Source organism: Falco naumanni, unplaced genomic scaffold (assembly GCF_017639655.2).
Source record: "Falco naumanni isolate bFalNau1 unplaced genomic scaffold, bFalNau1.pat scaffold_426_arrow_pat_ctg1, whole genome shotgun sequence".
Lineage (NCBI taxonomy): Eukaryota > Metazoa > Chordata > Aves > Falconiformes > Falconidae > Falco > Falco naumanni.
In genome coordinates, this window is record NW_024427493.1 from 1 (window position 1) to 16,748 (window position 16,748).

At 63.0% G+C, this 16,748-nt stretch overlaps 1 protein-coding gene across 1 annotated transcript; it reads right to left on the reverse strand.

Annotated features, from left to right (window-relative positions):
• Positions 1-6: 6 nt before the first annotated feature.
• Positions 7-15,630, reverse strand: LOC121082195 (retinal guanylyl cyclase 1-like; the record flags this gene model as incomplete). The annotated part of the gene is given in 14 exon segments (XM_040581546.1): positions 7-164; positions 1,486-1,611; positions 1,613-1,635; positions 2,178-2,327; positions 2,858-3,014; positions 4,174-4,350; positions 5,635-5,715; positions 6,017-6,100; positions 6,378-6,482; positions 7,121-7,217; positions 7,367-7,451; positions 10,379-10,733; positions 11,521-11,822; positions 13,574-15,630. Coding segments are annotated over 14 exon segments (3,836 nt in total), but the record flags the coding sequence as incomplete, so codon positions are not given.
• Positions 15,631-16,748: the final 1,118 nt, after the last annotated feature.

A 16,748-nucleotide genomic window follows, 5' to 3' on the forward strand; every position in this document is an offset into this window, starting at 1 on the left:
GGGGGCAACATCTGGGTGAGGAGCTTGTCCGTCTTCTGCTTCTCGATCTCCAGCTCCTCGGTGCGCTCGCGGATGAGGTCCTCCAGGTTGCTGGAGTACTGCTCCAGCATGCGCAGCATCGAGTCGATGATGTTGGTCTTCCGGCCCTTGTTGATGCTCTTGAACTGCCAGGACCCCCCACCCCAGCATCAAGGTGGGTCCCGTGGCCCAGAGACCCCACCCCACCCCACCCCCCGCCCCGGAGCAGGTCAATCCCCCCCCCCCCCCCATCCCCCACTCAACAGACACCACGGGGGGACACCCCCAGGCACACATGGGGTGGGGAAGGGCAGAACGTGGTGGGGCCGCGTGGCCACCAGGCCCACAGGTCCCCAGCGCAGGGTCACCCCACAGCACAGGGCCCACCAAAGCCCACACTGGTCCCATCATCCCATACTGGTCCCACCAAAGCCCACACTGGTCCCACCATCCCATACTGGTCCCACCATACCACACTGGTCCCACCATCCCACACTGGTCCCACCATCCCATACTGGTCCCACCAAAGCCCACACTGGTCCCACCATCCCATACTGGTCCCACCAAAGCCCACACTGGTCCCACCATCCCATACTGGTCCCACCAAAGCCCACACTGGTCCCATCATCCCATACTGGTCCCACCAAACCCCACACTGGTCCCACCATCCCATACTGGTCCCACCAAAGCCCACACTGGTCCCACCATCCCATACTGGTCCCACCAAAGCCCACACTGGTCCCACCATCCCACACTGGTCCCACCAAAGCCCACACTGGTCCCACCATCTCAAACCCCACACTGGTGCCACCAAACCCCACACTGGTGCCACCAAACCCCACACTGGTGCCACCCAACTCCACACTGGTCCCACCACCTCAAACCCCACACTGGTCCCACCATCCCATACTGGTCCCACCAAACCCCACACTGGTCCCACCATCCCATACTGGTCCCACCAAAGCCCACACTGGTCCCACCATCCCATACTGGTCCCACCAAACCCCACACTGGTCCCACCATCTCAAACCCCACACTGGTCCCACCAAACCCCACACTGGTGCCACCCAACTCCACACTGGTCCCACCACCTCAAACCCCACACTGGTCCCACCAAACCCCACACTGGTCCCACCATCCCATACTGGTCCCACCCGACCCCACACTGGTGCCACCACCTCAAACCCCATACTGGTCCCACCCAACCCCACACTGGTCCCACCACCTCAAACCCCACACTGGTCCCACCAAACCCCACACTGGTCCCACCATCCCATACTGGTCCCACCCAACCCCACACTGGTGCCACCACCTCAAACGCCACGCTGGTGCCACCCAACCCCACACTGGTGCCACCACCTCAAACCCCACACTGGTCCCACCACCTCAGACCCCACACTGGTGCCACCCAACCCCACACTGGTGCCACCCAACCCCACACTGGTGTGTGTGTGTCCCCGGTCCCACCTGGTCGAAGATCTGGTCGATGGTGGGCCGCCGCTCGGGCTGCTCGTTCCAGCACTCCTTCATCAGGTGGATGCACTCCAGCGGCGCTTGGTCGGCCGAGACCGCCGGGCGGCACAGCGGGGGGGGGTCGCCTCACCTTCTCGATGATCTCTGGGGACACCAGGACACCGCGTCACCAGGGGGGGCTGGGGGTGGGGGGTGGGCGGGGAGGGGCTGGCGGTGGGGGTGGGGTCAACCGAGGTGTCATGGAGGGCCAGAGGTGCTGGTGGTCATCAGCTGGGGGGGGGTGAGGGGTGTCTGGGGGGGTCCTGGAGGTATTGGGGGGGGTCTGGGGATACCTGGGGAGGGGGGTCCTGGAGTTACTGGGGGAGATGTTCCTGGAGATACTGGGGGGAATGTTCCTGGAGATACTGGGGGGGATGTTCCTGGAGATACCTGGAGGTCCTGGAGATACCTGGGGGGGGGGGGGCGGTCCTGGAGATACCTTGGGGGGGGTCCTGGCGGTACTGGGGGGTGGTCCCGGAGGTACTGGGGGGGATGTTCCTGGAGATACCTGGTTAGGGGGGTCCTGGGGGAGCGCAGGCGTGTGGGGGTGGTGGGTTGTGGGTGTCCTGGAGGCGTTACTGGGTGGTGACTGGGGGCACTGGGCGGTGACTGGGGGCACTGGGCGGAGACTGGGGGCACTGGGGTACCTTCAGGGGGCAGTCCCAGCATGCAGTAGGGGCCGCTGCGGCAGATGACCTCCTGCATGATGATCCCGATGCCGTAGATGTCCCCTCGGAAGGAGCCGCGACGCTCCAGGGCCGCGTCCCGCAGCAGCTCCGGAGCCGTCCACAGGCGCTCTGCGCGGTGGGCGTGGCCACGGTCGCACACGCCCACTCCAAAGCCACGCCCGCCCCCTTCCAAACCACACCCACCCGGACACCCACCTACCCTGGCCACCCGCCCTTGGGTGGTGGGGGCACCTGATGGTGTAGTCACAGCCCCTATAGAAAACCGCGCCCCCTTTTGGAGACCACGCCCCCTAGGAGACCACACCCATAGCTATTGACCACGCCTCCTCTAGGAGGCCACACCCACTGCTGGAGACACCGCCACCCTCAACAGGGGATGGGTGGGAGTGGCCACGCCCCACCTGCAAGCTCCACCCCCAGGCACTGAAGCCCTGCCTCCATGTGCCACACCCATCACAAGCCCCACCCCCAGGTGCCACCCCAACGCTAAAGCCCCCAACTCCAGCCCAGAGACCCCCCCTTAGATCCCCCCCACCCAACAGTCCCTATAGGCTCCACCCCTTCCCCTTGACCCCACCCGCCATGGCCTAGCCCCGCCCCCCAGCCCAACCCCCCCCCCCCCCGGCCCCCGCCCTCACCCTGTGGCTTGGGGGTGGGGGAGGGGATGCGCTGGGCCTCCAGCAGCTCGTTGTAGCCGTGGTCGGTGACCTTGAGCACGAAGCGCCCGTCCACCACGCAGTTACGGGACTTGAGGCGCCCGTGGACCACGTCGCGGTGGTGCAGGTACCGCATGCCCTGCGGGACAGGCCGCGGCACCCGCGCCGTCACCACCCAGCGACAGCCGGGGTCATGCCAAGGTGGTTGTCACGGTGGGCAACGTGCCGTGGGCAATGGTGTGGCTACTGCCACGGTCAACACCGTCATGGTTAACAGCATCGTGGCCACCACCGTGGCTACTGCCATGGTCAACACCACCACGGTCAACACCACCATGGTCAACACCCTGTCTACTGCCATGGACAACACCGCCATGGCCACCACCGTGGCTACTGCCATCGTCAACACCATCGTGGCCACCACTGTAGCTACTGCCATGGGCAAAACCATGGTGGCCACCACCGTGGCTACTGCCATGGTCAAACTGCCATGGCCAACACCACCATGGTCAACACCCTGTCTACTGCCATGGTCAACACCGCCGTGGCCACCACCATGGCTACTGCCATGGTCAACACCGCTGTGGTCAACATCATGGTGGCCACCACCATGGCTACTGCCATGGTCAAACTGCCATGGCCAACACTATCATGGCCACCACCGTGGCTACTGCCATGGTCAACACCACCATGGTCAACACGGCCATGGCCACCGCCGTGGCTACTGCCATCGTCAACACCATCGTGGCCACCACTGTAGCTACTGCCATGGGCAACACCGCCATGGTCAACACCATCGTGGCCACCACCGTGGCTACTGCCATGGTCAACACGGCCATGGTCAATGCCGTGGCTACTGCCATGGTCAAACTGCCATGGCCAACACCATCGTGGCCACCACTGTAGCTACTGCCATGGTCAACACGGCCATGGTCAACACCACCATGGTCAACACCCTGTCTACTGCCATGGGCAACACTGCCATGGCCACCACCGTGGCTACTGCCATTGTCAACACCACCATGGTCAACATCATCATGGCCACCACCGTGGCTACTGCCATGGTCAACACCGCTGTGGTCAACACCATGGTGGCCACCACCGTGGCTATTGCCATGGTCAACACCGCCATGGTCAACACCACCGTGGCCAACACTGTGTCTACTGCCATGGCCATCATTGCCACAGCCACCAGCGCCACCATGGCCATGGTCACCAGCCCCACCACAGCCACCTCCCGTTCCCACATCCTTTACGCTTACTGCCACGTCCCCCCCCGCGTGCCCTCCACTTGTCACCTTGATGAGGTCGATGAGGAGGGAGGACTTGAACATCCAGTCGAGCTTCATGTCCTCGTTGCGCAGCAGGTCCTCCAGGCTACCGCGGGAGCAGTGCTCCGAGACAATGGCGAAGATGCCGCAGTCGTGGAAGAAGCCCAAGAAGAGGTTGACGTTCTCGTGGCGCAGGTCACGCAGCTGTCCCAGGCCAAAGGACACGTTGGACAGGGCCCAGCATTGTCCCTGGGGCCTGGTGGTGTCCCCTCGTGGCCTGGCCTTGTCCCACCATGGCCTGGTGTTTACCCCTGTGGCCTTCTATGGTCCTGCACTGTCCCCCATGGCCCAGCAATGTCACCCCATGGCCCAACATTGTCCCCCAAGCAACAGTGGTGTCCCCCATGACCCAACAGTGTCCCTCCATGGCCCAGCGGTGTCCCACCATGACCCAACGGTGTCCCACCATGGCCCAACAGTGTCCCACCATGACCCAAGTGTCCTACCATGGCCCAACGGTGTCCCCATGGTCCAGTGGTGTCCCACCATGACCCAACAGTGTCCCACCATGGCCCAACGGTTTCCCCATGAGCCAACGGTGTCCCACCATGGCCCAACAGTGTCCCACCATGACCCAACAGTGTCCCACCATGGCCCAACAGTGTCCCACCATGGCCCAACGGTGTCCCACCATGGCCCAACAGTGTCCCACCATGGCCCAACGGTTTCCCCATGACCCAACGGTGTCCCACCATGACCCAACAGTGTCCCACCATGACCCAACAGTGTCCTACCATGGTCCAGTGGTGTCCCACCATGGCCCAACAGTGTCCCACCATGACCCAACAGTGTCCTACCATGGTCCAGTGGTGTCCCACCATGACCCAACAGTGTCCCCATGACCCAACGGTGTCCCACCATGGCCCAACAGTGTCCCACCATGACCCAACAGTGTCCCCATGACCCAACGGTGTCCCACCATGGCCCAACAGTGTCCTACCATGGCCCAGCGGTGTCCCACCATGACCCAATGGTGTCCCACCATGACCCAACAGTGTCCCACCATGGCCCAACAGTGTCCCACCATGGCCCAACAGTGTCCCACCATGGCCCAACGGTTTCCCCATGACCCAACGGTGTCCCACCATGACCCAACAGTGTCCCACCATGACCCAACAGTGTCCCCATGACCCAACGGTGTCCCACCATGGCCCAACAGTGTCCCACCATGACCCAACAGTGTCCTACCATGGTCCAGTGGTGTCCCACCATGGCCCAACAGTGTCCCACCATGACCCAACAGTGTCCTACCATGGTCCAGTGGTGTCCCACCATGACCCAACAGTGTCCCCATGACCCAACGGTGTCCCACCGTGGCCCAACAGTGTCCCACCATAACCCAACAGTGTCCCCATGACCCAACGGTGTCCCACCATGGCCCAACAGTGTCCTACCATGGCCCAGCGGTGTCCCACCATGACCCCTCACCTTGCAGAAGGCCAGCTTGGTGGCCGGTTTCACCTCGCTGTGCTGGTCTCCAGGGAACTTCTTCAGCCAGACCCAGTCGCCCTGGGGGCGGGGAGGGGCAGAGTGGGTGAGCTCCGAGCACCCCCACGACCAGCCCCACCCCACCACCCCGGGGGACACCAGGGCCGCTCCTCCCCCTCCCCCCACGCCCCCACCCCAACACGCAACCCTACTAGAAAACACTGGAGAACCTTCATCCGCTCACCCAGAAGCACCCTCCCCCCACCCCTTTTTTTTGCCCCGGTTGGGGCGGGGGGGGGATGGGATGGGGTGGGGTGGGGTGGGGGGAGGGCAGAAGGGCCAGTTTTGGGGTGAAACGGTGGGATTTTCGCTTCCAACTTACCTGCACGGAGGCGACAAGGCCCTGCTGGTTAAACAAAAGGAGGAGGAGGGGGAGGTGGCTGGTGGCCTTCTGGGTACCGGCTCCCTGCGGGAAAGGGCGGGGGCAGCTGTCAATCACAGCCGGGGTGCTGGGGGGGGAGGGGCGGTTCCCCACCCCCACTCCACCCGTGGTGGAGGACACCGGGGGCGGGGGGGTGGTGGTGGTGCGTGTTGTCCCTATGGTGGTGGCCCTGCCTTGTCGCCCCCGGAGGTGGCGGGTGGGGGGAGGGGGGGGGTGGGGTGGGGGTGGCGGGGGTGACGGGGAGGGTGACGGGGTGGGGGAGGGGCACGGGTAGGGGGAATGGGGGGAGGGGGCGCCTTACCTCGGCGATGGCCACGTTGGTGTTGTCGGGGGCTGCCACCACGCTCTTGACACTCTTGGCGTCCCCCCCGCTACAGCCGGCCAGGCTGGCGTTGCTGCCACCCACCTGTGGTGACAGGTCAGGGTGTCACCCGTGGGGACACGGCACCCAAGGGGTTACGTCACCCATGGGGACCCACCACCCCATGGACCTTCTCCCCAGGGGCAGAGCCTGGCTCTGGGGGGGACTTCACCCATGGGGACCCATCATCCGTTGGGATGGATCACCCACGGGGTCACCCGCTGGGACACCACCACCCATGGGGTCACCCGCTGGGATGGATCACCCACGGGGTCACCTGCTAAGACACCACCACCCGCTGGGATGGATCACCCATGGGGTCACCCAATGGGACACCACCACCCATGGGGACCCATGGGCCTGTAGGTCACCTCCCAAGGTCACAGGATCACCTTGGGACACAGGGACACTGGAGACATGTCACTCCAAGTGTCCATATGAGGAGGCCATAGGTCTCCTCAGCTATAGGGGAGGACACCAGGCCATGGGGACTCACCAGCCACACAGAATATGTCACCCATGGGGTCCCACCAGCCCATGGACCTCCTCTCAAGGCCAAGACTGACCATGGCACAGACCCCAGGACACAGGGTCTCCTTTCTGGTCACTTCTGGGGCTGTCAGGTCCCTGGGCCACCATGGCCACCACAGAAGACATCCCAACAGAGCCCCCCCACCCCTCACCTGCTTGCTGCTCTGGGTGTTGATGAAGGTCAAGTCCTCCATGGTGAGGATGATCTTATTGGGGCCCTTCATCAGCTGGGCCTGCTGGATGCGGCGCCTGCGGGGAGGGGACGCGGAAGCTGCTGAGGTGGCCCCCCAGGGACCCTGAACCTCCCCGAGGTCCCCCCCTGGGCCCCCCAGCGCCCCCCATGAGGTGTCCCTCACCCCATGGATGTCTCCTTCACCCCATGAGGTGGTGGCACCCACCTGATGAAGCAGGCGAGGGCAGCCCCCGCCGCGATGAGGGCAGAGATGAGGACAAACATGAGGAGGACGAAGGTGGCGTCCATCCCTGTGCCGGAGAGAGGAGCGGAATGAAGGGGGGACACGGCCTAGCGGAGCCACCCTGGCCTCCCGTGGTGGGTCATGGTCACCCAGGAATCCATGGCCACCTATGACTGCTTACGGTTCATGGATGCCCACCATGGTCACCCGTGGCCACCCATGGCCACCTATTATGACTGCTTATGGCCATGGATGTCCACCATGATTGTCACCTGTGGTCACCCCTGGTCAGCCATGGCCACCTATGACTGCTTATGGCCATGGATGTCCACCATGATTGTCACCTGTGGCCACCTCTGGTCAGCCACGGCCACCTATGACTGCTTATGGCCATGGATGTCCACCATGATTGTCACCTGTGGTCACCCCTGGTCAGCCATGGCCACCTATGACTGCTTATGGCCATGGATGTCCACCATGATTGTCACCTGTGGCCACCTCTGGTCAGCCACGGCCACCTATGACTGCTTATGGCCATGGATGTCCACCATGATTGTCACCTGTGGCCACCTCTGGTCAGCCACAGCCACCTATGACTGCTTATGGCCATGGATGTCCACCATGATTGTCATCTGTGGCCACCTCTGGTCAGCCACTTATTATGACTGCTTATGGCCATGGATGTCCACCATGATTGTCACCTGTGGTCACCCCTGGTCAGCCATGGCCACCTATGACTGCTTATGGCCATGGATGTCCACCATGATTGTCACCTGTGGCCACCTCTGGTCAGCCACGGCCACCTATGACTGCTTATGGCCATGGATGTCCACCATGATTGTCACCTGTGGTCACCCCTGGTCAGCCATGGCCACCTATGACTGCTTATGGCCATGGATGTCCACCATGATTGTCACCTGTGGCCACCTCTGGTCAGCCACGGCCACCTATGACTGCTTATGGCCATGGATGTCCACCATGATTGTCACCTGTGGCCACCTCTGGTCAGCCACAGCCACCTATGACTGCTTATGGCCATGGATGTCCACCATGATTGTCATCTGTGGCCACCTCTGGTCAGCCACTTATTATGACTGCTTATGGCCATGGATGTCCACCATGATTGTCACCTGTGGCCACCTCTGGTCAGCCACGGCCACCTATGACTGCTTATGGCCATGGATGTCCACCATGATTGTCATCTGTGGCCACCTCTGGTCAGCCACAGCCACCTATTATGATTGCTTATGGCCATGGATGTCCACCATGATTGTCACCTGTGGCCACCTCTGGTCAGCCACGGCCACCTACTATGACTGCTTATGGCCATGGATGTCCACCATGATTGTCACCTGTGGTCACCCCTGGTCAGCCACGGCCACCTATGACTGCTTATGGCCATGGATGTCCACCATGATTGTCACCTGTGGCCACCTCTGGTCAGCCACGACCACCTATGACTGCTTATGGCCATGGATGTCCACCATGATTGTCATCTGTGGCCACCTCTGGTCAGCCACTTATTATGACTGCTTATGGCCATGGATGTCCACCATGATTGTCACCTGTGGCCACCTCTGGTCAGCCACGGCCACCTATGACTGCTTATGGCCATGGATGTCCACCATGATTGTCATCTGTGGCCACCTCTGGTCAGCCACTTATTATGACTGCTTATGGCCATGGATGTCCACCATGATTGTCACCTGTGGCCACCTCTGGTCAGCCACGACCACCTATGACTGCTTATGGCCATGGATGTCCACCATGATTGTCATCTGTGGCCACCTCTGGTCAGCCACTTATTATGACTGCTTATGGCCATGGATGTCCACCATGATTGTCACCTGTGGCCACCTCTGGTCAGCCACGACCACCTATGACTGCTTATGGCCATGGATGTCCACCATGATTGTCATCTGTGGCCACCTCTGGTCAGCCACTTATTATGACTGCTTATGGCCATGGATGTCCACCATGATTGTCACCTGTGGCCACCTCTGGTCAGCCACGGCCACCTATTATGACTGCTTATGGCCATGGATGTCCACCATGATTGTCATCTGTGGCCACCTCTGGTCAGCCATGGCCACCTATGACTGCTTATGGCCATGGATGTCCACCATGATTGTCATCTGTGGCCACCTCTGGTCAGCCACTTATTATGACTGCTTATGGCCATGGATGTCCACCATGATTGTCACCTGTGGCCACCTCTGGTCAGCCACGGCCACCTATTATGACTGCTTATGGCCATGGATGTCCACCATGATTGTCATCTGTGGCCACCTCTGGTCAGCCACGGCCACCTATGACTGCTTATGGCCATGGATGTCCACCATGATTGTCACCTGTGGCCACCTCTGGTCAGCCACGACCACCTATGACTGCTTATGGCCATGGATGTCCACCATGATTGTCATCTGTGGCCACCTCTGGTCAGCCACTTATTATGACTGCTTATGGCCATGGATGTCCACCATGATTGTCACCTGTGGCCACCTCTGGTCAGCCATGACCACCTATGACTGCTTATGGCCATGGATGTCCACCATGATTGTCATCTGTGGCCACCTCTGGTCAGCCACTTATTATGACTGCTTATGGCCATGGATGTCCACCATGATTGTCACCTGTGGCCACCTCTGGTCAGCCACGGCCACCTATTATAACTGCTTATGGCCATGGATGTCCACCATGATTGTCACCTGTGGCCACCTCTGGTCAGCCACGGCCACCTATGGATGGATGGACGGGTGGACAGACAGATGGATGGAAGGAGGGATGGAGGGAGGGGCGGGTGGACAACCCAACGGAGCAGTGGAGGTGGGAGCGGGTGGAGGGATGGCCAGAGGGTTGGCCAGACACCCCCCTTGGCCAACCAGTTGGCCACCTGTGGGTCCAACTGGTCAAGTTGGCCACCTGTGGGTCCAACTGGTCATCCACGGACAGATGGAGAGAGGTGGGAGAAGGTCCATGCTGGTGGCCACTCACCCCCGTTGCAGATGGAGCTTGAGTCAAACCAACAGCCGTCGTCGGTGCCGGGGCTGGAGCTGTGGGGCCAGTGGACACTGTGGCCGCGGTGGCTCAAACCCCGCGTGCCCGGCTCCAGCCCGTAGACGGGCCACAACTTGTCCCCTTTGTTGTCCGTGTCCAACACCACGTAGGGGACGGTGACATCCCCGTCCTCGGTGACGGAGAAGGGTTGGCAGAAGCCCTCCAGCTGGAACCCGCGGGCGTTCTCGGCTACGCTGGTGCCCATCACCCAACGGCCCGTTTGCCGCGTGGCCTCCACCGCCTTGGCCAAGAAGTAGATGGAGTTGTAGATGGTGGCAAAGAGGGGGTGGACCTGTGGGGGGAGGGGGTGTCAGGGGGTGCTGAGGTGCCACCAGCAGGTCCATGGGCCATGGGGACAGCCAGAGGACAACGCCACCGGCCACGGCCATCCCCACCCAAGCTCGTTGGCTGTGGGCAACTCAACCCAGAGCTGTTGGCCACTGTCACCCCCACCCCACCCCCATGGCCATGGCCACCTCCCTCTGATGCCTACAAGCCACAGCCACCTCCCCACAAGCCACACTGGCCACATTCTCCACCAGTGGCCCCACCACACGTCTGACCCATAAGACCTGCTGGCTCCCAACCCAACCCCATGGACGTGTCCCTCACCCCATGGACGTCTCCTTCACCCCGTGGATGTGTCCCTCACCCCATGGACATGTCCCTCACCCCATGGATGTCTCCTTCACCCCGTAGACGTGTCCCTCACCCCATGGATGTCTCCTTCACCCCGTGGACGTGTCCCTCACCCCATGGATGTCTCCTTCACCCCGTGGACGTGTCCCTCACCCCATGGATGTCTCCTTCACCCCATAGACGTGTCCCTCACCCCATGGATGTCTCCTTCACCCCATGGACGTGTCCCTCACCCCATGGATGTCTCCTTCACCCGGTGGACGTGTCCCTCACCCCACGGACGTGTCCCTCACCCCATGGATGTCTCCTTCACCCCCATGGACGTGTCCCTCACCCCATGGATGTCTCCTTCACCCCATGGACGTGTCCCTCACCCCACAGACGTGTCCCTCACCCCACGGACGTGCCCCCCACCCCACGGACGTGCCCCCCCAGCCCACCTCGGTGGGGTCGATGTGCGCGGGGATCTCGTAGGCCTCCTTGGCCTGCTGCAGGGCCTCGTGGAAGGTGAGGTGGGGCGAGTCGATGGTGACGGTGAGGACGGCGTCGTAGGCCAGGCGCAGCTTGGTGTTGTTGGCCAGGACGGGGTAGGGCAGGCGCCGGTAGGGCAGGGGGAAGGTCAGGGCGTCGTAGGGGATGAAGACGTAGGTGCCGTCGGCCATGCCCATCTCCTCCACCTCCTCCAGGAGGACCCGCTGCTCCTCGCCGCCCAGCAGCACCGAGTGCATGCACATCACCACCACTGTGGGGGAGGGGAGGGGGCGTCACGCTGGGGGCGCCCCACCCCCTGCCGGCACCCGGCGCCGGCTGGAGACCCCCAGGCAACCGGCAGCTGGTGTGGGGGCTGTCTTCGTCCTGGGCCACCTGCTCTGTCCTTCGCCCACCCACCTTCATCCACCTCCATCCGTCCTTCATCCACCCTTTTTCCACCCACGTTCACCATCTCCTTCCATGTCCACCATCTCCTCCCATCCTTCCTCTCCTACCTCCATCCACTTCCATCCACCCTTCCTCCATCCATGCATGTCCACCATCTCCATCCATCCTTCCTCCATCCATCCATCCTCCATCCACCCACGCCCCCATCTCCATCCATTCATCCTCCGTCCACCCACACCCACCATCTCCATCCATCCATCCTACCTCATCCATCCATCCTCCATCCACCCATGCCCCCATCTGCATCCATCCATCCTTCCTCCATCCACGCCCACCATCTCCATCTCCATCGATCCACCCACGCCCACCATCTCCATCCATCCATCCTCCATCCACCCACGCCCACCATCTCCATCCATCCATCCTCCATCCACCCACGCCCACCATCTCCATCTCCATCCACCCACACCCACCATCTCCATCTCCATCCATCCACCCACACCCACCATCTCCATCTCCATCCATCCACCCACACCCACCATCTCCATCTCCATCCATCCACCCACGCCCACCATCTCCATCTCCATCCATCCACCCACGCCCACCATCTCCATCTCCATCCATCCACCCACGCCCACCATCTCCATCTCCATCCATCCACCCACGCCCACCATCTCCATCTCCATCCATCCACCCACGCCCACCATCTCCATCTCCATCCACCCACACCCACCATCTCCATCTCCATCCATCCACCCACGCCCACCATCTCCATCCATCCATCCTCCATCCACCCACGCCCACCATCTCCATCCATCCATCCTCCATCCATCCATGCCCACCATCTCCATCTCCATACATCCACCCACGCCCACCATCTCCATCCATCCATCCTCCATCCACCCACGCCCACCATCTCCATCTCCATCCACCCACGCCCACCATCTCCATCTCCATCCATCCACCCACGCCCCACCATCTCCATCCATCCATCCTCCATCCACCCACGCCCACCATCTCCATCCATCCATCCTCCATCCACCCACGCCCACCATCTCCATCCATCCATCCTCCATCCACCCACACCCACCATCTCCATCCATCCATCCTCCATCCACCCACGCACACCATCTCCATCTCCATCCATCCACCCACGCCCTCCATCTCCATCCATCCTTCCTCCATCCATCCATCCTCCATCCATCCACGCCCACCATCTCCATCTCCATCCATCCACCCACACCCACCATCTCCATCTCCATCCATCCACCCACACCCACCATCTCCATCTCCATCCATCCACCCACACCCACCATCTCCATCCATCCATCCTCCATCCACCCACGCCCACCATCTCCATCTCCATCCACCCACACCCACCATCTCCATCTCCATCCATCCACCCGCGCCCACCATCTCCATCCATCCATCCTCCATCCACCCACGCCCACCATCTCCATCTCCATCCACCCACGCCCACCATCTCCATCTCCATCCATCCACCCACACCCACCATCTCCATCCATCCATCCTTCCTCATCCACCCTTCCTCCCCCCACCCATGCCCACCGCCTCCGCCCACCCGCCCTTCCCCCCCTTCCCCCACCCCCTCACCTCTGACGCCGTCGGCCCTCTTCACCCTCCTCAGAGCCTCGCGGGCCTCCTCTCCGCGGGCGCCGGTGGTGGTGACGACCGTGACGGGCAGCCCCCGCGCCCGCAGCTCCTGGGCCAGCCCCTGCCCCACCTCCCGCCACAGGTCCCCGGGTGCCGACACCACGGCCACGTGGGCCCAGCGGAAGAAGCGGAGGACGGCGTGGAGGACCCCCGCGGGCTCGGGCAGGGGGGTCACCAAGGTGTCCGCGCCCTCCGCCTCGCCCAGGCAGGCCCAGGAGACCAGGGGCTTGTTCCAGGCGGCCGCCAGGAGCCCGGCGGCGCCGCAGGTGGCCGGGCTGAGGGGTCCCACCAGCCCCGTGGCGTAGCGCTCGGCGCTGAGCAGCCCCGCCACCGCCTGGGGGGTCCGGCACGCCTCACCCAGCACCACCGCGTCCCACCAGTAGCCTTGGTTGAGCGCCGGGTCGCGGTTGAGACGGGCCACGGCCAAGCGGGAGGCCACCTCCGGCAGCGCCCGGGCCAGGACGGGGTCGCAGGTCCAGGGACCCATCACCCCCACCTTGAAGGTGGCCCCGTGCGCTGGGGACGGGCGCAGGAGGAGGAGGAGGAGCAGGAGCAGGAGGAGGTGGGGGGGCCACCGGGGGTGGTGGGAGAGGCGGAGGAGGAAGCTGGTGGAGATGGCACCGTGGCAGGAGGGGACGACCGTCTGGGGGGTGCTGCCACGGTGGGAGGTGACGCCGGTTTGGGTGACACCGTGGCTGTGGGAGGTGCCACCACCGTGGGATGTGCTGCCGGTGTGGGAGATGCCACCAGCCTGGGAGATGGCGCTAAGGGAGGTGCCACCACCAGGGAAGGTGCTGTCACGGGAGGTGCCACCACGGTGGGAGACGTCGTTGTGGGAAATGCCACCACTGTGGGAGATATCACTCTTCTGGGAGATGCCACCACCATAGGAGATGCTACCACTACAGGAGACTCTGTCATGGGAGATGCCACCACTGTGGGAGATGTCACTCTTCTGGGAGATGCCACCACCATGGGAGATGCTACCACTACAGGAGACTCTGTCATGGGAGATGCCACCACTGTGGGAGATGTTACTCTTCTGGGAGATGCCACCACCATAGGAGATGCCACCACTATAGGAGACTCCATCGTGGGAGATGCCACCACTGTGGGAGATGTCACTCTTCTGGGAGATGCCACCACCATAGGAGATGCTACCACTATAGGAGACTCCGTCATGGGAGATGCCACCACTGTTGGAGATGTCACTCTTCTGGGAGATGCCACCACCATGGGAGACACTGTCATGGGAGATGCCACCACCATAGCAGATGCCACCACTATAGGAGACTCCATCATGAGAGATGCCACCACTGTGGGAGACGCCACCACCGTGGGAGATGCCATTCTTCTGGGAGATGCCACCACCATGGGAGACATTGTCATGGGATATGCCACCACCATGGGAGACGATGTTGTGGGAGATGTCACCACCGTGGGAGATGCCACCACTGTGGGAGACGTTGTTTTGGAAGAAGCCACCACCGTGGGAGATGCCATTCTTCTGGGAGATGCCACCACTATAGGACACACTGTCATGGGAGATGCCACCACTGTGGGAGACATCGTCATGGGAGATGCCACCACCGTAGGAGATGCCACCATTGTGGGAGACACTGTCATGGGAGATGCCACCACCATGGGAGATGTCACGCTTCTGGGAGATGCCACCACCATAGGAGATGTCACCACCATAGGAGACGTCGTTGTGGGAGATGCCACCACCGTGGGAGATGTCACCATGGAAGATGTCACGGTAGGAGATACCTCCGTGGCAGAAGCCACCACAGAAAAAGTCACCATGGGAGGCGCCACCACAGGTCACGTCCCCACGGGTGCTGCCACCGTGGGAGAAGCCACCACGAGGCCACATGGTCCAGGGCAGGACGTGGCTGTTGGGGACGAGGCAGGGGGTCCTCAGGCCCTGGGGGGCCGTGGCGGGAGGCGGCGGGGGGGTCCAGGGGGGTCCAGTGATGCCACCATGGTGGGACAGGGACCAGGGGGTCCGCAGGGTGGAGGGCCACCACCTGTGAGGGAAGAGGGGTGAGAGCGGGAGGGGGGGGGATGGACGTGAGGGGGGGGGTCCCTGGGTGGGGAGTCCTGGGTGGGGGGGTCCCTGGGTCCCTGGGTGGGGAGTCCTGGGTGGGGGGTCCCTGGGTCCCTGGGTGGGAGTCCTGGGTGGGGTCCCTGGGTCCATGGGTGGGGGGCCCTGGGTGGGGGGTCCCTGGGTCCATGGGTGGGGGTCCTGGGTGGGGGGTCCCTGGGTCCATGGGTGGGGGGTCCTGGGTGGAGGGTCCCTGGGTCCATGGGTGGGGGGGTCCCTGGGTCCATGGGTGGGGGGTCCTGGGTGGAGGGTCCCTGGGTCCATGGGTGGGGGGTCCCTGGGTCCATGGGTGGGGGGCCCTGGGTGGGGGGTCCCTGGGTCCATGGGTGGGGGTCCTGGGTGGGGGGTCCCTGGGTCCATGGGTGGGGGTCCTGGGTGGGGGGTCCCTGGGTCCATGGGTGGGGGTCCTGGGTGGGGTCCCTGGGTCCATGGGTGGGGGGTCCCTGGGGGTGTTTGTCTCCAGGGGTGGGGGGTGGGGTGTCCCATGGACCTGGATTCGTGGGTGGGGGGAGGGGCTGGCCCAGATACCCCCCACCCCGCTCCCATCATCCCCCGCGGCCCCGTTAATCCCCCGGGGGTAAAACCGGGATAATCCCCCCCCTCCCCCCCCTCCGGGCAGCGCAGACACGTGTGGGGTGGGGGAGGGGTGGGAAAGTGTGTGTGGGGGGGAAAGTGGGGCGACAGCCACACCCTGTGTCACCCCCACCCTGTGACACCCCCCAGTGACACCCCCCCCCCAGTGTCACATACACCCCCCACGGTGTGGCCCCACCCCCACTGTGTGCCCCTCCCCCCCCCCCCCCCCCCCCCCGGCACGCGGGTGCTGTAATCCCCCCCCCCTCCCCCCCCCCCCCCGCGGTTATTTCTGGCACCTTCATCCCTGCGCCTGCGGCTGGGTCACCCGCGTGCCACGTGTGTGCCAGGACACATGTCACATGTGCACACGTATGTGATGGGGACACAGCCCACACCTACACACGCGTGTGCCGGGACACATGTCACATGTGC